This window comes from Nannobrachium achirus (assembly GCF_963921795.1).
Source record: "Nannobrachium achirus genome assembly, chromosome: 4".
Taxonomy (NCBI): domain Eukaryota; kingdom Metazoa; phylum Chordata; class Actinopteri; order Myctophiformes; family Myctophidae; genus Nannobrachium; species Nannobrachium achirus.
In genome coordinates this window covers 43594906-43615610 of record NC_137813.1, presented here as the reverse complement: position 1 = coordinate 43615610, position 20705 = coordinate 43594906, and the positions used below count along the sequence as shown (strand labels likewise).

At 42.7% G+C, this 20705-nt stretch overlaps 1 protein-coding gene across 1 annotated transcript in view; it reads right to left on the bottom strand.

The window, feature by feature from the left end:
* baiap3 (BAI1 associated protein 3) overlaps window positions 1–20705 on the bottom strand; it is a gene marked incomplete at both ends in the record, with an annotated part of 92104 nt that overhangs the window by 57216 nt on the left and 14183 nt on the right. The window contains 3 exons of the mRNA XM_080723631.1: window positions 10280–10387; window positions 11072–11155; window positions 15950–16037. Coding sequence (XP_080579757.1) covers window positions 10280–10387; window positions 11072–11155; window positions 15950–16037 — 280 coding nt within the window. The remainder of the gene's footprint in view (window positions 1–10279; window positions 10388–11071; window positions 11156–15949; window positions 16038–20705) is intronic.

The window sequence follows — 20705 nt, the reverse complement described above, 5'->3', positions numbered from 1 at the left end:
TAGGCTATCACGTCGATTAAAGGACTCCACACAAAAAGTCACAAAGAGAGGAGCAGAGCTCTCTTGAGCAACATGAAGGACATACCAAAGAGAGGACACGAAATCGAGAAGGTCACAGAATGCGATCAGAAGAAAAACGCCGCTGGGGGCATGGTGGTACAGTTGGTAGCGCTGTCGCCTCACAGCTAGAAAGTCCTGGGTTCGATTCCTGCTGGGGGACGCTGTGGGTGCAGGGGGCGTGTTCCTTCCTCCACGTCATCAGCGCCCACACCCTAGGTGGGGTTGGCGAAAGGGCCTTTCTGTGTGGAGTTTGCATGTTCTCCCTGTGTTTTCAAGGGTAGATACCCTCACAAAAACATGCAGTAATCCTGGTCTCTAATGCCTCCCCCTGGCTAGCCGGGGCGCATGATGGAGGGGAAAGGAACTGGTTGGAATAACGTGTTCCTTCCACGCGCTACGTCCAAACCAGGGAAATCCCCCCTTTCAGGTGAAAAGAAGCAACTTGGACTACTCATGCATAGAAGGAAGCATGAGGTCAGTCTGTTGTCTCCCCAGGCGCGGCAGAGGGAGAGCAGAGCCCAGGATTACAGTTTAGGCAATTGGCAAAAAACTTCAGACTGGGATCTAAAAGAAAATTGTTGTTCAAAGCACAACAAGCCATTCACAAATGCAAGCATTACGTTGAGGAATTCAAAACAGTCATCGAGTATGTGAGAAATAATGACAGAGCCAACAAACTTCAAATTGTCCTAAAGGACAGAACGAGGGAAAAACACATTCACAGAGGAACAATTAATCTTCCATCAAGGAATAGCGACGTTACCGACGAAGTTCTTCCGGGAGCTACGAACACTGAGAAATTGAAGATTCACTGTGACTCTTCAACTCAGAGGAAGAAGGATTCAAACCATTGATGCGATGCATCCGGCATATGACCCATTGTCTTATCTTCTGTTACTGCCTTATGGTTCACAAGGGTATCACAGAGAACTGAACGGCATCACACCAACTGCCTTCTATTGCTATCATATTCAAGTCTGTGACCCTGCTCATCATTTCAACATATTACTTTGTGGAGGGAAACCTACCAACCAGAATGTGTATGATATAATGGCCAAGATAGAGATCGGAAAATACAACATCATTGTTGATGCTCTCAGTAAAAATGAAGAGGTAATGCCTGAACGTCTAACCATCCTACCACCGTCAATGTATGGATCTCCTCGATGTTATTCCAAAGAGTTTCACAAATTCTACTCTACCGCATACCTGGCCCAACATGCTTCGAGGACTTAAGAAGATTTGACAATGCAGTGAAGGACACATATCGCGGAGCCTGCATTGCACACGGAATTGTAGAAGATGAAGAAGAGATTAATAACTTTATGGAAGAGGTTGCAAGAGCCACATTTGGGCCTGCTCTATGGGAATTGTTTGCCAACATACTCATGTTCGTTATAAGAGGAGAACATTTACACTTTTGGGAAACACACAAAAGTGTTTTATGCGAAGATTTAGAACGCATACTGTTACAAAGACCCTCACTAAACTTCACGTCACGTGGCTAGTCGTTAGGTAGCCATATAGTTACACATTGAAGGTTGAATCTCCATATGGAGATAACCGAGATAACTCCATATATAGAGACATGGCTGCTGACATCAGTATGACATCACACAGTACACAGACGAGCGCTATATAAAGGGTGATTATCGCTTCCCGGGCGAGATGCAAGCAGTTCTCGAGAAAGACCCTGTTGCCTTCCGTATGATTTGGGTTATCTGGCCTTACAACACAGATATCTCTGCCTTATAAAGGGATCTTCAGATCCATTATCCATTAGCATTAGGGTTGACATCTCGGTTAAGTTCTAACGGACACCACTGCGGCGGAAGATATGGGACCCCGTTTGCCACCAGAGTCTCAGGGCTCTGGTGGTCCTTTGCCACCAGAGTCCGAGGGCTCTGGTGCTCCTAGGCGTCAGGCATCGAGGCGCCAGGGTCCCGAAGATATGGGACCCCATTTGCCACCAGATTCTCAGGGCTCTTTTGGTCCTTTGCCACCAGAGTCTGAGGGCTCTGGTGGTCCTTTGCCACCAAAGTCTGAGGGCTCTGGTGGGCCTTTACCTCCAGATCCCGGGGGCTTATTCCTTCCCAAAATCACCAGCTGTGTAACCAGCCAGAAACAAGGAGAAACAGACCAACAAAGATCTTCCGAGGACTTCATCTCAGCCAGGAGAAGTAAGGAGACATTGGATGACCTAGACAGGAAGGAAAACCTCATACAAGATAAGAGCTTCATTGAGGTATCGACTCTGAAGAAACACCAGCATGCCCACAGCAAAGAAAAACCTTTCCAGTGCCAACAGTGTGATAAGAGTTTCAGTTGGTTAAACAAACTGAGGTCACATCAGCGTGTCCACATGGCGGGGAAGCCTTTCCACTGTAAACAATGTGACAAGGGTTTCAGCCAGCTAGGCCACCTGATTACACACCAGCGTATCCACACCGGAGAAGAACCCTTTGTGTGTAAAGAGTGTGACAAGGGTTTCATTGAGTTAAGTAAGCTGAAGAGGCACCAGCGTGTCCACACCACATAAGAGCTTCAATCAGTTAGATATTCTAATGACAAACCACCATCTCCACACTATACCAACAGAGTTGTCCACCAGATGGCACTAACCATTCAGGCCATGCTTAAGCGGAACGAATGACGATGATCCAAGCGGCTCAACTATGCACAGCTCTAGTTGATAATAAAAAGGAATGGTTTTGGACAGTGATGGAAAAAGTAAAAGTAAAAATAAAATTGCAATAAAAAAGTACAGTATCAATACTGCAATATAGAAATACCCTATATAGTAAGGGGATTTTATAAGATATATGACCAATCTGTGAAGTAAATTGTTACCAAGAAATTTCTTCACCAATGTGTTTCTAAAGGTGTGTAATTATATGTACTAAAAGGTTGAAATTCAACTCCCGGGGGAAACCTCATAAAAAAATGATTTGTGTTTGTGGACATTAATTTACTATACAGGAAAAAATACATAAAAATAACTATGCTTTAAGTAGCATGTGAGGGGTCAAACTAGGGTTTTTTCATGATGCTGAATCCATTGCAAGCATTTGTTTTGCATGAAAAACATTCCTTGGGCTAAAACGGACCCACAAAACGATGGTTTAGTGATTAATCATCACTTTTCACCATTTTGTAGGGGCCATTTGTAGCCCACGGAATGTTTTTCGTGCAAAACAAATGCTTGCAATGGATTCAGCATCATGAAAAACCCCTAGTTTGACCCCTCACATGCTACTTAAAGCATATTTATTTTTTGTATTTTTTTTCCCTGTATAGTAAAGTTAATGGGAAACAAACACAAATCATTTTTTATGAGGTTTCCCCCGGGAGTTGAATTTCAACCTTTTAGTACATATTATTACACACCTTTAGAAACACATTGGTGAAGAAATTTCTTGGTAACGATTTACTTCGCAGATTTTCTTATGTTCCCCTTACTAATAACAAGTAAAAGTACAAAATGTTGGCATCAAAATGTACTTAAAGTACCAAAGGTAAAAGTACAAAAATGTTTGAAAATAGCAGTCGTCCAATAAGCTGGACAGCAGCAAAATGCACCCGACAACAACAAAATGCAGAGCTACAGTCAATGAAGAGCCCATCTGCACGTGGGCGTCTGTGCACTCCAGGTGCGTGCACATCACTCCGTGTAGGTCCAAGGACACTGCATCCTAAATGGAGCCATTCTCCCTGCATGCAAATTAGCAGAAGTCAATGTGTCAAGTGTCTCGATAAAACTCTTGACAAGATGCTCCAGGCATTTCACAGTAATGAAGGAGAGTGTGATAGGTCATTTAAACAGGAGACTTGAGCAGGGACGTGCAGAGAATGTTAGAGAGGCTGGGGCTGAAATCTTTGGTGAAAATATTGCAGACATCAACGTGTCGCGCTGTGACCCGTTGTGAGCTTGGAGGTCGGCTATTTTCTGTGCTCGATACCACACTGAACTAAGCATAATCAAGTCAATACTGGAGATCTGGTGTACGACATGGATTTCTACACAAAGAGGACAATTCGTTCAACATAAGATGTTGCATTCAAGTTCAAGAGAGTTTGGACAAGGCAATTCTCTAGAACGCTGCCTTCAGATATGGCATGGAAAGGGGGCATTTACATTTCTTTGACCATAGTAAAAACTGCATTCATGGTCTGGAGAGGGCACCTTTTACAGACAGATAACAGGGCAGGGGCTCAAGCTCCCTTTGATGTCTACTGTACGTGTGCACATGCCTGGCCTTGGGCACTGGTAGGATTATATTTTCCTAAAAAACTAGGAACAGCACACAAATCGAACCATACCATATCGGTCTATGAATTCACGAAAACTATGCGTGCGTGTGTCTGTGTGTATGTCCTGGGCATAACCCAGGCACGGTCCGATTGTTTGCCTTCCAACTTCGGTTTTCCTCCTACATCCTGTTTAGCCGTGGCTTTTGGCTTCGGTAATGGGTAACAGACAAAAACCTCTGGGGTCATTTTCGCATAGTGTAGATCTACTGTGACTTCTGTGTGTATACCCCAGACAATTTTCACTTTGCTTTATTTGATATTATTTAGATATTTGATGTTCCTTTGATCAGACAAACTCCACTCCCATACAAACCTACTGTATTCAACTTCAAACGACCATGTTAGACTCGTTGAAGATACACATCCATGGTTCTGGTGACTGATATTGACCTCGAAATGAAATTACAGTTTATATATATATTTTTTCATCTACATTTATAAATGGGGGGAAAACTAATTAAAAATGAAGGTCTCCCTATTCATAAAAATGACAATAATTGTGCCTATGCAGGTGGATTCTGCTAATGCTTTTCAATTTTTCTAAAGGCAACAAACCGTTTCCATTGAAAACCATTGGCAGAATCCGCCCTCATAGCCAGATTCAAAGTTCAGTGTGACTGCACCCTTAGGCTATTTCAAACAAGATTTTTTTTTCTTTCATAGCCTATTAACTTTTGTTTTGAATTAACTTTTATTTTTAATTAACTGAACAGAAAGCCTGGAGTTTCTATTAGCTTAGATTCACCATCGATGATATCACTGTAGGTGATTTTTTTTACAACCAATTATATGAAGACAGGTTGAATTTAGGCATTTAGCAGACACTCATTTACTGACTAACAATTTTTCAAGTTGTCAAATGATATTCATCTCCAGTACGATCAATCCGATCGACACGGACAAAGAGGTGAATCAAAGCGACCCTCCGTTCTTGTTGGCAGTTGAATATAACAGGTCTAACCCATCAAGCAGACGAAAAAATCAGGGAGCGGAAAAAAGGCTTTTCTAAATCGAATAACAAGGAAGTGGAGACTGGATTTGGAGATCACGTGACCTGGTGAATCCTGTGGGACTGTGACTTGAGTTTTTTTACACAAATACTGTAAGCTGTTTGCTAACAAATGAAAAACAAAACAAAACAAAACAAAATCTGTTTATGAGTTAATCCAGAGCAATATACAGTAAGCAAGCAGTGTTGATTTTGTCGACTAAAACTATTACGAAAAAATTTTGTCGACTGCGTTTTCTTTCACTGACGAAAACTAAATAAAAACTAAATAAAAAGTAAGCTGTGATGACTAAATCTAAGACTAAATATATTGACAATTTCGTCAACAAAATAAAAACTAGACTAAAACGTTAGGGAGGGACTAGTGGAGAAGAGTCATGTTATGTTTGGTTGCTCTCAGGTGTTGCTCTCAAGTGTAAAATCAGTCATTACAATGAACCAAGGCCTGCAGAAATACATTTTAGTTGACTAAATCAACTGTAGATTTAGTCGCCTAAAATCTTATATTTATTCGACTAAAATTAGACAAAAATTAATACTTTTCAGGTGACTAAATTATGACTAAAACTAAGACATTTATACAAAATTTGCTGTCAAAAACAACACATAAATAATCTGGACATTGCATTGAAACTATACACACTGTCACTTAGGGCTGGGGCGGTAATAAATCACTGTTTATCGACGATATGGTGGTATTGCGGTATCTCCCCAAAAAGTAGTTTTGAATGAAAAATAATAATAATAGCACCTGTGGAAGTGAGCGGTGCAAACACGCCACACGTGCATATGTACACCGTAGGTCAGTCTGTGACATCAGTTACTTTATGTGTATGATCACGTTTCTCCATCCACACTAGTACACACAAAGTGAAACGTAGGAGCGGTATGCATTACACAACAACGTTATGGCGGTATTGCGGTTATTGCATCCAGCCCTAGGGTGCCAGGTCAACAATGACATGGCATCTATCTACATAATATGCTATCTAAATTACATTGTGCCTTTGCGTGCAGGGACGTCGAGGCTGGGGCAAGTGCTACGGGCTAAAGTGGAGTCTAAAGAGGTGAGTCTGAAGCGTTTTCAGATTACGGCGGAAGATTAGGAGTGAGTCTGCAGTTCTAATTGACGACAATATTCGGTATGTAATAGGGAGAAAATAGACCTGCTTCAGAACTTGCATGAAAGACCTTGGATGTCTTAATACACATTTTAAATCCTCAAAGCCATATATATTTACATACACATCAAAGGTGCAGTGCAAATTGCCCTATCCCAATTTGGTGCACGGAATTAATGTCCAATTTAATAAGGCAGCAAATAATTAAAAATTCAGCACATGGCCTGCTTCTAGCCACATAACTGTGTTTGAAGCATTGATTAACCCATTTAGACCTAGGATTATTGACTGCTTTAACCATTGAAAAATAGCAGATATACAAGCTCACAGCGCGGCACCGAGTGCCGCGCTGCGAGCTTGTAGATCTGCTATTTTTGAAAAATCATGATTTTTTTTGGCAAGTCTTTGAATATATCTATTTAAAAGCGAACATTTGTAACTCAAATATTTGCTTCTGGGTGGTCCTTGGAACAACATATTTTTAGATGGGGGTCCACAGCCAAATACCTGTAATTTTGGGGGTCCTTGACATGAAAAAGTTTGAGAACAACATGATTTAGAAGAAGGATTTAGAAGTCGGGTCAAAGATCGGGTCAAAGATATTCAAGACTTGGACACATTTTCATGGTTTTAAAAAAATAGCAGATCTACAAGCTCGCAGCGCGGCACTCGGTGCCGCGCTGTGAGCTTGTATATCTGCTATTTTTCAATAGTTAAAGCATAAAATAATGGTTAAAGTGGTTCAAATCTAACGCGACTCGGGCGCGTTCCTGGTATTTGAGAGTTAAAAGATACAGTGAAGTGGTGGTATTTGGAGCCATCAGCCAGTGAATAAAATGAAAAACTACATGTATTAGAGGAGATGATGAAAGTGACTGAGTATAATGTAGCAGAACACTAAATCATTTTGGAGGGTTGCAAAGCAAACAAGAGAAATTGAATTTGGGCGACTATTACTATAAAATACAATCATTATGAGTCACAAAACAAACTTCTTAAAACAGATGGCAGGTCAAGGATTTGGTGCCTTAAATTGTATTACAGAACATTGTTTTCTGTCTCTGGAAATGTGTTTAAAATGTATTTAGACTATTGGATGTCATTGTGTGGAGCAGGGACGTGCTGGCCATTGGGAAAAGCGGGGCAACTCCCGAACGGCCGGTCCAGGCCCGCCATTAGGAAAAAAAAATAAAATAAAAAGGTCGCCTTCGTTCCATTTTGGGGGATTAGCTGGGCGACCGACAAAGTAAATCGTCACTGTTGGGCAGAAACCTCGTATCTCCAAGTTTCAAATGTATACATTTTTTCGCAAAGCAAAGCCCTGCTTCATCATACAAGGCCGTTGCACAAAAGTAGTGAAAACAGCAGATCTACAAGCACACAACGCCTTGCGGTGCGAGGCGTTGTGTGCTTGTAGATTGGCTGTTTTCACTAGTTTAAATCATTTTTAAAATGATAAATACAAAACAAACGGTTTTGGACCCGACAAGGTTTCCACCCGACAACAACGAAATATAACTCATGTAATTGGCCCACTGGCTTGTTGCTTGTCATGATCTGAAATGGCAAATCTTTGAGTAGCAGCAGCAGCAGAGATCTCTCTCTATAGCGCGCAATGAGGGCCTCTCCAACTCTTTTTCCCGGGCTGATTCAGGGGCCCAGCACGTCCCTGGTGTGGAGCACCATGTGCCTCCAGGCCTGTCTATTGCACCGCCTGTTTGCCTGGCATGTTATCAGGTATTTAAGAAACAATACATTATTTCAATATTCAGATTAAACATTTGGCCGAAATTGGCACTGATTGTTTTGTTATACAATGATCATTATGCATGTACTTTAATAAGATAGGTGATATCTAGGTCTAGGTGTATACTGTATCTAGAGGCAGAAATGATAAAAGCTGGTTGAATTCTCTACAAATGCTGAGGAAAGGATATTCATTTAGCGAACAGTACACTGGACTACTGTTTGCCCCTCAATTGCCTATTTTACCGTATGCAAGATCAAAGAGACAGGGCACATTTTGGGCATTGCATTAAAGAAAAGGAGGTAGTGTGGCCAATCTGGCCATCTGGGAGTCAAAAGGTCCCCGAATCAACATAATTAGTTTTGACTATTTGAATGCACCCTTGCTCTCTCCTACGGTCAGGGTGTGCATTTTGTTATTTTTGCTCCAGTCTAATTGGGCTTTGTCTGCATTCGTTGCTGTTCTAACATCCATTCATGTGACAAACAGTATACTGATACTGTCACCACCATATCCGTATCCATATCAAAATTGGCGTAAGGGAGGACAGTTCTGGCAGGCGGGTGGACGGGCAGGTGGGCAGACCTCTGACGTCACCATGTCACCATGTCTCAGTCATAACCACATAAGGAGTTCCCAATGCAGCTACGCCCAAATATTTGCACAATTACATGGAAGTCTATGGTAACCATGGCAACGCGGGACATTGGCCGGAAAAAATCATTGCAACATAAGTGTTAAGGTCTCAGAGGCACTTGCCCATCGGGCAAGCTGGTCATGTTCTACTTGCCCAAAGGCCATGCCCACTTGCCCATAAGGTTGCCCGTTATAAAATAATAATAATAAATAGGATAAGGGTAATAATAGGTAAAATAATAATTACCATTCAATTTAACACTTAATTTACTTTCTGGGGCTGTGTGATTAAAAATGTCATACCTCAATTTTTATGCCAAATACCTACATACTGTAGCTATAAATATGTGTTATTTATATTTTGTTGTGTAGCAACAGTGAAAACAGCACATTATAGGTCAACAGTTCTCTTATTTTACATTCCACAGACCACAAGAGCGCTCTGGCCACATTCAGGTGTTTAGATAGATATCTTGTGTTGTGTTGAGTCTGAGTACTATAGTCCGGTTGCCCTAGGCAACCACTCTATTTACAGTATGTTCACTCTCAAGACCAAGGTCCAAAGACAAGTGGATTCCTTCTTTGACATTGAGACTAGTACTACAATTTCTCATTTCTACAAGCCTGGCCCTGCACCCACACAACTACCTTGAAAAGGAAAAGTGCTATGACTTCTCAGAATGAGAATGAAACCAGCCAGCCGTACAAGGCTGTGAACAGTATCTATCTACTGTACCACATCCATGATGAAATAAAATATACTGTACAATACAACACCGCCATTGTGTGTGTGTGTGTGTGTGTGTGTGTGTGTGTGTGTGTGTGTGTGTGTGTGTGTGTGTGTGTGTGTGTGTGTGTGTGTGTGTGTGTGTGTGTGTGTGTGTGTGTGTGTGTGCACGTGCGCGCGTGCGTGTGTGTGTGTGGACAGGTTTATATTACTATGTGAAGACCAAATGTCCCCACAAGTATAGTTGAATTTGAGAAATAGACATTGTGGGGACCAAATAGTAGGTCCCCACAACAGTTAGGGTTAGGTTTAGGGTTAGGGGTTAGGTTTAGAGATAGAGGTTGGGTAAGGCCACAGGAAATGAATGGAAGTCTATGTAATGTCCCCACAAGATATGAAAACTAAGCGTGTGTGTGTGTGTGTGTGTGTGTGTGTGTGTGTGTGTGTGTGTGTGTGTGCGTGCGTGTGTGTGTGTGTGCACGCGTGTGTGTGTGTGTGTGTGTGTGTGTGTGTGTGTGTGTGTGTGTGTGTGTGTGTGTGTGTGTGTGTGTGTGTGTGTGTGTGTGTGTGTGTGTGTGTGTGTGTGTGTGCGCGCGCGTGCGTGCGTGCGTGTTTGCGTGCGTGCGTGTGCGTGTACATGTATACTGTATAGCGAAAGACAATTGTACCTTGAGAAGATAAGTGAACATGTCCTCTTCGCCAGTCACATATTCTGGTGAAGGCACTCCCACTCTGTTGACCACTGTGTACAAGGCCTCTTCATACAGAAGGTCCAGCTACATAACAACACACTGCATTTAGCAACAGGTTATAAACAAGATACTGTAAATCATGCTGCACAATTTGGTCAAACAGTTTGATTGTGTACAGACTCAGTATATCTTCCATGCCTTTTGGCTTCAAGACACATGGAACAGGCAGATGCTAAACAAATTATTTGTATTGATTCGATACAAAGTGAGCGAGACCACCTTCTCAGGCTGTGACCCCCCAAATAATCACCCGCCACCCTGACAAGCACTTGGAATGTAGAAGTTGGCAATTTAGTTTGACTCTGTTCCACAGATAAATATGGTGAAAATAGCAGATCTGCATGCTCACATGACCTTGCAACGGCATTGTGAGTTTCCAAATGTTTTCCTGCTTTCTTATATTATTTGCCAATTTGTCCAATGTGTTTTAGTTTTTATAGTTTGTTGATTACTTTTGATGCATGATGGTCTTTTTCTTTATTTTTAATTTCACTGTCTTCTGGAGAAACCCCCCAAAAATGATGTGGGGTCCCCCCCTGGGGATACCGGGCCCACAGGTTGAGAACCACTGATCTACAGTGCACGGTGCAAATACAAGTAACAGTTTTATTGTGCCCGGGGCCACTTTGCGCCCAGGCGGAAGATCGGGCAATTAAACTTGAATCTCTTTTGAATTACAGTGAAAGCAGGCAAACAGGCATGACAAACCTCTCTCCTGCTGATTCTGTCTGGGATAAAAGCCTGGTCCACATGGTCCAGGGGTGGCGGCGCCGAGCTGGAACCCATTTCGCTCTGTGAAGACAAAACAATTTTAACCCAAGCTATACCTACAGACAGTGATGGGCAGTAGCTAGCTACAAGTAGCTTAGCTACATAGCTTAACTACATTTCTAAGTAGTGTAACGGAAACTAGCTACATTTCTCTGGGGATAGCTTGTAGTGTAGTTGAGCTATATTTAATCAAGAGTAACTAGTAATGTAGCTTACTACAATTTCCAAGTAGCTGGGCCATCACGGTTGGGATGAATACATTAATTAATAGAACCGTTATTACAATAGTGTCCCCAATAGTGAGGGGTATACATTTAATTTAAAGTCAGACAGAAGGTTTCCAGTTTTATAATTAAAAAAAAATTGCCAGCATTTTTTGCCTGAATGCCCATTTGTTTGGTGGAAAAAAGAAGAAAGAAAAAGTAGTGTTGATGTAGCTAGCTATTTTTGTCCTGTAGCTTGTAGTGTAACTTGCTACATTTCTCTGGGGATAGCTTGTAGTGTAGTTGAGCTATATTTAATCAAGAGTAACTAGTAGTGTAGCTCACTATATTTTCCAAGTAGCTTGCCCATCACTGCCTACAGACAGTATACCCTTTGCCAGAATGAGACCCTGGTGAGATTGAGAGCTGAAAAGGTGAAGCACGGATACTGTAAGATAGTATTGACGGTGGATCCTTTCCTTTCAGTCACAGCCGTCACAGCACACACACTCTCTCTCGGGAGCAGTGATTGTTATTGATTTTTTTTTAGACCGCTTTTATCTACCACGAAGAAAATGTGCACTTATGTTTCACTTATGATTTCAAAACAAGTCAGCTCTCACCCTCCTCTGCAACACCTCCCCCTGGCTCCCCATCTCATGTCTATCAAGAGCAATCACACAAACCCCACACACTACAGTACATCAGCCAAAGCCAGGGGCGTCAAAAGGGGGGGGAAGTGGGACTGAGTTACTAGGGCCCAAGGTGGAGGGGCCCTAGTAACTTTAGCTATTGAAAAATAGCAGATATACAAGCTCACAGCGCGGCCCCGAGTGCCACGCTGCGAGCTTGTAGATCTGCTATTTTTGAAAAAGTCGTGAAAATGGGGGGGTCCGTGGCCGAATACATTTCATGTTGGGGTCCTTGACATGAAAAAGTTTGAGCACCACTGACATGGAAACATACGTTTCTTGCACACATCTTCACAAATTTTCAAAAATAGCAGATCTACAAGCTCGCAGCGCGGCACTCGGTGCCGCGCTGTGAGCTTGTATATCTGCTATTTATATCTGCTAGTTAACATTCATGGGGGGCCCGCAGTGAATCCTTGTACCCAGGGCCCAGAATTTGGTGTGACGTCCCTATGGGCAGGCTGTTTGGGCAGATTTGTTATCTTGCCAAATAAAATGGTAGCAGGCATCTAAGAAAGAGAGTAGTGTTCACACTGCTGAAAATCTCCAAGGCGTTCTATCTCCAGAATTCCACATTTTAATAATATTAATAATAAGTGCACAATATCTTGGAAAACCCAAGGCGTATCGACAGCCATCATCGGGGGAGCTTGTAAGCCTAGATAGTATTGATAGTGGATCCTTTCCTCTCAGTCACAGCACACAATCACTTAGAAGTAATAACTGTTATCTACTTTAAGAACGTATCAGACAGTAATGGTGCACGTATGATCCAGTTATGGTTTCAAAACAAGAAAGCTCTTCTAACCCTCCCCTGGTAGGCGATAGAATTGTGTGCCCAGCAATTACATTTGTTATAACTTTTTGCACTGAGCATTGAGATCGATAGATAATAGACATGTTTTGATTCCATGAGGGAAATCCAGCTGCCATGGCAATTACAGCAAGCCCTTATAAAAACACAGAACAGATCATTAAAACACAGCAGATAAGAAATGTAGCCACCCAGGCCAGATATATCGTCGTTGTCGGGTGAAAACCTTGTATGTCCAAAACTGTTCGTTTTGCATTATCATTTTGAAAATGATTTAAACTATTGAAATCAGCCGATCTACAAGCACACAACGCCTCGCACCGCGAGGCGTTGTGTGCTTGTAGATCTGCTGTTTTCACTACTTTTGTGCGACGGCCTTGTATGGATGAAGCAGGGCTTTGCTTGTACACATTTGAAACTTGGAGATACGAGGTTTCTGCCCGACAGTGACGATATATAAAAACATAAGGAGAGCAAAAAAAGAAAATGAAAAATGTCAAGAGCACGAAAAAGAGTCTGATTGGTCATTAGTCTGCGGACTGGGCGGAAGGCCTGATAGTGGAGTGACCATTGCCATCCTTTTACAGCTTCATCATGGCACTGAGGACTGAGGACCACATGGAGGGAGGCCAGGTGGATCTGCATAATGCCTCTGGCACTTAACCGCCAACATTCTAATGGCCATTCAGCTGAAATGCAGTTAAAAGTAATCTTGGGCTGCAGGACCATAACTCAGTGGAGGGCACAAGAGAGGTGAGCTGATTTAAAGGGATCCCTGGCTAAGGTGCCCTCCAGACTAGGCGCGGTCACCGCCTCCTAGCAATTCATTTTCAATGAGAGGCGGGCGGCTTTTTCGGCCGCGCAGCGAAGTTTTGGGGAGGCGAGGAGAGTGGGCGCGGTCCCGTGTGCTCGTTTGTGCATGCGTACGCGGGTGGTGACGGCCACCGCTGATCCTAGCGGCAGCCCCGAACGCAACTGCGCCTAGTCTGGAGGGCACCTAATACGACAAATATGCCTTAATTAGAATTGAAAACAAAAATTAAAAACACCTTAAATATTGTATTTCTTCTAAAAAAATCAAACCTCGGTTCGAAGTGGAGCGGTGAATCTGAGCAGCTATACCCTGTGTGTGTGTGTGTGTGTGTGTGTGTGTGTGAGAGAGTGAGTGAGTGAGTGGTGAGTGTGCCTGGCCTGCACAAAACAGCGCCCCTCCTTTAACTAGTGTGTTGTGTGTGGCCACTCAAGGTATTGCCAGGCTACGGACGGACGGACAGACACGGCCAGCCAGCCAGCCACCCACATACCCACGGACATACCTGTCTATTGGGAGCGCTTTCACCGCTCCAAAAAGCTTATCTTTCACTCAATAGGGGAAATGCCTGTCGCAGGTTGATGATGTCATAAAACCATGTGTGATCTATCCCTATGGAATTTATGGCATGCATGTGCAAATAAGAACAAATTTAATACTACCTATGGTTAATATGAGCATCAAATCAATATTTCAAATGTGCGTGTGTGGCTTTTTTTGCACATGCATGCCATAAATTCCATAGGGATAGAAGACACACATGGTTTTATGACATCATCAGCCTGCGACAGGCATTTCCCCTATTGAGTGAAAGATTAGCTATTCCTAGAAGAAATAAAATATTTAAGGTGTTTTAAATTTTACATTGTAGTTATAGAGGACAAAATAAAATATTTAAGGTGTTTTTAATTTTACATTGTAGTTATAGAGGACAATTATAATGTATTAAGGCATATTTGTCATATTAGCCAATATGGGTTAAACAAATCAAAATGGAGAGAGGAAGCCTGAAGTCTTGCAAGGGGAAAAACATCATGGATGGATGGTCGTTATGTCTCATTGAAACCTACAAACAGCCACAGACGGCACATTTTTGTTTTCAAAACATCACAGAAATCGATAGACACCTGCCAGCGGTTACGTTCAAGGCAATATAACAACAGCAACAAAGAGTTGATCCAGTGCTGCTTACCGGTTGTCAAAGCGCTCATATCTAGGCTTTTCCGGGGATTACGCTGGGATTTAGGAGCGGCATCTAATATTGGAGAGCAGAGGGCATGGTTTTTTGTGTTAGAGTTGTGAAATCATACAGTACTGAGTGCTGTGTTTGAGCATCAGTGCATTGTGCTGCGCTCTATGCAGACTGCACGTGGAGAGTTTCTCTTCATATGCAAAAGCATGCAATAGCATGGACATCAACAAGCAGGGGTGTCACACCAAATTCTGGGTACAAGGATTCACGATTATTAGCAAAATTATTTTGTGCTTTAACTATTGAAAAATAGCAGATATACAAGTTCAAGCGCCGCGCTGCGAGCAAATCGTGAAAATGTGTCTATTTTCAATTTGAATATTTCAAATCCTAAGGTTTTTTTTAAAACTAATGTTTCTATGTCAGTGATGCTCAAACCTTTTCATGTCAAGGACCCCCAAAATGATATGTATTTGGCCACAGACCCCCATCTCAAAATATTTAATTCCAGGGACCCCCCCCCCCCCCCCCCCCCCAGAATTAAGATTTGAGTTACAAATAAAAAATACATATATTCAAAGATTTGCACACATTTTCACGACTTTTAAAAAATAGCTCGCAGCGTGGCACTCGGTGCCGCGCTGTGAGCTTGTATAACTGCAATTTTTCAATGGCTAAAGTATAAACAAATTAAGGCCCCTCCACCTTGGGCCCTAGTAACTCAGTCCCACTCCCCCCCCCCCCGCCCCCCTTGTGACACCCCTGTCAACAAGTCTTCATAGAACTTACTGTAACTCTGCCTTACTGGCATGGTGTGATAGGAGGGGCTGAGGGTAAGCACTGGGAGCAGCTTGTGACAGCTTCATAGCACATCTTACTAACCGTGTCCTTCTGTCTGCAGGCGTCATATCGGGTCGCTCTGTCTACGGACGTCATTTTGGGTCAATCAGTGGGCAGAAGGACAAGCCTGTGTACTGTACAGTATACACCATGCCTTTGGTTTGGGCATAATTAGCGGGTGGAGGTTTGGAAAAGGCTGGCAAGCCTACACAGTACGACTAGTTTGACAGAAGGAAAGCAGTAAGGAGGAGGGTGGAGGTTACCTCAGCCTGAGCAGCATGCCGCATGTTTTCTTGTTTCTGGAGGATGGCATTTATTCGTTCGAAGAACTCTACGCTGTCCTCAGAGACCCTGCCAAGTAGAGGAAACACATGTAACGCATCTAATCAGAATTCAAATGTGTCAGTAATTTATGCAACAAATAAAAAAAAAGAAAAGGAAAAAAGAATAATCAAAGCAGAATAACAGTAAGAAAAAGAACAGTTTGTCCGATTGGTCCTGGTACTTTCTTAGCAGTTCCCAAGCGTATTTGTCTTTTCCCTTTTTTTTTATTGATTGATTATTTTATTAGACAAACAAAAAAAGTATTGTCAATACAATTGAAATGTAGTACAGTACAAGTACAGTTAAACACCCTGCCTAAAAGGAACACCTCAAATAAGACCTTTTACGGTCGGTATGAACCTACCCTAGAGCAGTGGTTCTCACCTGTGGGTCGGAACCCCCAGGGGGGTCCCCAAATTATTTTGTGGGGGTCCCCAGATGATTAACTTAATGTGCAACATTGTTTTCTCACTCAACAGTAATCAAACCAACATAGAGTTTGAGTGTATAGAGGGTATCTGCATGTTTCTAAAGTGACAATGTAAGGACCTTTTAATACCTCTAAAATGACAAATTAAACCTTGTCCAAATTGTCAAATATTAGAAGCGGAAATTGTGAAAATAGACGATCTACATGCTCACAACACCTCGCGAGGCTATTTTCACACTAGAACCGTGTTGTACAAAATGTAACGCCTCAACTCTTATTTTGGGGGTCGCGGCCTGACAAGGTTGAGAACCACTGCCCTAGAGTGCAGTATCTGTAGCTGCATAAAAAGTAAATGAATGGGAGATAGCCGTGTAAGTCAGTTATATGACAACAACATGCTTTCGCTTCCGTAGCATTAATTGTATTCCCATGGGTTAAGACAAACAGATGTAGAACGAAGGCTCGGAGTGATCCAACATATGTCTTCATTAACCACCTTAATCTACCATCATGTGCGGAGGTCCGTGGGAAACATGTGTGATGTTTTCTCATCGCTGAGCGATTGAGTCCACCCCTAAGCTCATATCATTTGGTAATTTCTGAGCCCCTGTTGTCATGGTGATGGAGGAACATTCACTTTCACAGAGGCACATTGAGGGAGATATCGCCTGCACACCTTGGGAATCCCCCCTACTAAAGCCTAACGCAATACGACCGTGATGCGTCATACGACCACCATGCTTGCCAAAAAGTAACATATCGTCTTTGTCGGGTGGAAACCTTGTATGTCCAAAACCGTTCGTTTTGTATTTATCATTTAAAAAATTAACTAAACTATAGTGAAAACAGACGATCTACGAGCACCGCGAGGCGTTGTGTGCTTGTAGATCTGCTATTTTCCACTACTTTTGCACGACAGCCTTGTATGATGAAGCAGGGCTTTACTTTGCGAAAAAAACATACACATTTTAAACTTGGAGATACGGGGACTGGCCCATAGGTCAAACTCCTGTTGGGTCGACTGAGGTTAGGGTTTGGGTTAGGGTTAGGTTTAGGCATAGTTTTACTGAGGTTAGGGTTAGGGTTATGGTTAAGTTTAGGTGGTCGGACCAAAGGGAGTTCGACCTAAGGACATGTTACGGGAGATACAAGGTTTCTGCCCGACATTGATATTTTTAAATATAAAACCCTTGAAAATCTGTTACTTTTTGGCAAATGACGTGGACAAAGTATGCTCTCACTCTCACTCTCCTCATTTAGAGCAGCCAGAGAATTAACTAAACCCAAATTGTTTGAACACATCCATCACTCTCTTTGAGCTTCTGCTCTCTGGCTCCCAGTAGCACAAAGAATAGATTTTTATAGACAAGTACTTCTTGTTGTTTTCAAATCTATGAATGGCTTATCATCCCTCCTACGTCATTGACATGCTCACTGAATACACACCGTACCCCCTAGAAACTAAGGGATCTGAGGCTTAGATCATGAGATAGAGGTCTCCTCATTAAACCTAGAATACATTCTAAATCAGCTTAACGGTGCCTTCAGTCATGAGGCTCCTATACTCACTGGAATTCTCCACCACTCTGCTACAACAATCTTCTTTTGAAGGCAAACAAAAAAACACATATTTTTATGCAAGCATTTAGTTGGGCTTAAAGTGTGTGGTTAGTGGTTAAACTTACCATTAAATATTATACTACTATTATTCAATAAGGGTGATAATAATAATAATACCTTCTTATCTCATTCCTATTTATTGAATTGTTTTATTGTAATCCCTTCTAGCTCCTGTGTTCCTGTCTTTTTTTGTCATGTATGATCTTTGCCTATTTCTTAGCTTCTTAACATGTTGGCTGCCACAACAGACCCCGTTAAGACGCTCCCAGATGAGGTGCTGCTGCCGCCGCTGGTGAGTAGAAAAAACTACATATCCCATGATGCAAAGTGGCCGCGCGCTGCAAGCCCCCAGAACGGCTCGTAAATATTGAAGCTCTTGAAAAATACATGCACGAGCAAAAGAGGGCGCCGCTGGGGTCTACAATAGGGTTCAATGGACGTCGAGTGACGTTTGTGATGGTCGTGACGTAAGACATTCGTCGACGTAAGAAAAATTGGATCATCCAGATGATCCGATTCCCCCACAATGCACCTGGATTCAGCTACTTCCACATGCTTCAAAACGCCACTGAGCACTTGCAATGAAATGAATAGCTGGGGGCGGGGCTATCCGTTCTCTATTATATATATATATATACTCTATGGTTCACATCCATTCATCTGGGCTCGCTAAAAAGGCTGTTTCTCTGTTGTTCAACCCCCACTGCTCGTTTGGTCAAAACAACGCCATGTTCTGTGGACTATAGCTCACTTATGCATACAGTACTCGTGGTCGAATTGTTTCTCCTCCGCATGAAAGAAGACGCGCGCGGCGGCCATGAACAGCAGCGGTCGCGCGCGCAACGGACACGCGCAGCGTGCACGGAGCGATCGGAAATCTGGTAAATAACATCACATTAAAAGATGGCATTCTTAATTAGCACACAAGTCTAGGCCTATACGCCTGTCGTATATATGAAATGTACTGTATAAATAAACTGGGCTTGACTGATAGCCTCTTGGGGGGAAGGGGGGAGACGGGGCCTTCTGGAATGAGAACTGTCTGCCTGTGACTCCCACACAACCTGTCTCCACCGCTCACCTCCTCTCAGCCACTGCTGCCACAGATGGAGAGCCATCCACACACACACACACACACACACACACACACACACACACACACACACACACACACACACACACACACACACACACACAGCTCCAGGGGTGTCGCACCACATTCTGGGCCCTGGGTACAAGGATGCACTGCGGGCCCCCCATGAATGTTCTTCATAGGGGGATTTGTGCTTTAACTATTGAAAAATAGCAGATCTACAAGCTCACAGTACGGCTGCAAGCTTGTAGATCTGCAAAAAAAAGAATTCTCGTGAACATTTGTGCAAGTCTTTGAATATTTCAAATTCAAGTTTTTTTCTTTTTTTTTTAAACCTATGTTTCTATGTCATCTCAAAATATTCCAGGGACCCCCCCCAGAAGCAAAATTTTAGTTACAAATGTTCGCTTAAAAAATACATATAAATTCAAAGATTTGCAATACATTTTCACGACTTTTAAAAAATAGCAGATCTACAAGCTTACAGCGCGGCACTCGGTGCCTCGCTGTGAGCTTGTATATCTGCTATTTTTCAATATCTAAAGTATAAAAATAATTATACCTTGGGCCCTAGTAACTCAGTCCCACTCCCCCCTCCCTTGTGACACCCACACACAGCTCTGTCACGCTCCTTTATTAGTGCCGTCACAGCATCACAGCGGGGTAGCGTGGCAGCTGGCCCGGCCCACAGCACCCACTGATCTCCCCTGCAGAAGGAGGGCGGATGGCAAATCCCTGAGGTATATTGATGAAGACTAATGGCAGCCATGCTGAGAAGGCCGGACAGGTTCTCCATTGACATGGAGCGCAGTGGAGCTTGATTGATATATATATATATATATATAAGCTGCAGAATAGTTCAAATAACATGTAGTTCATAAGAACTGAAACCCTTCCTCCATCAAACCGGAGACTCCCTGCACAGTGCAGGGTTAGGGTTATTTTATATTTAACCTGGTTTTTAACCTTCTTCATGCAGTGATCTCTGACGTTACAGAAACAAAGATGAGGAAGTAGGCTTTAATCATTGCATTAAACACGGGGATGTGATTTATTATTTTAAACATTGCATGAACATAACGGACATTTGTACATAACATATTTTCATGTGTATTTCTGGTTTTGTTTATATTGTAACTATTTCTCTATCCACAAGTTTCCAATGTCCCATCGTGCATTGCGCAGAAGGTGTGCGGCAGTTCCGGCGTCGCAGCCGAGAGTGATCTACAAGCTCACAACGGTTGCATCTGCGACACGACGTGAGCTTGTATGTCTGCTGTTCTCCGGTGTGTCCCACACATAATTCTACAGTAAATTCTCACGGAAACAGGTGGATAGGCCGTTTTCCTGAGCCATCCATGGCTGCTGTGTCGCTCTAGTCTGTTGCTATGATGGATGGAGGAGTTAGAAAAGAAGTTCGCCAGAAGTGGATCAAAAATGTCAACCTACAGTAGAGGACTTTGTTCCCACGAGGAACAGCTCGGTAGGTTTTGGAAACTTTTAGTTCGCTTCGCTATTCACTCTTAAGGGCTTTGCACACAGACTTGTTTTT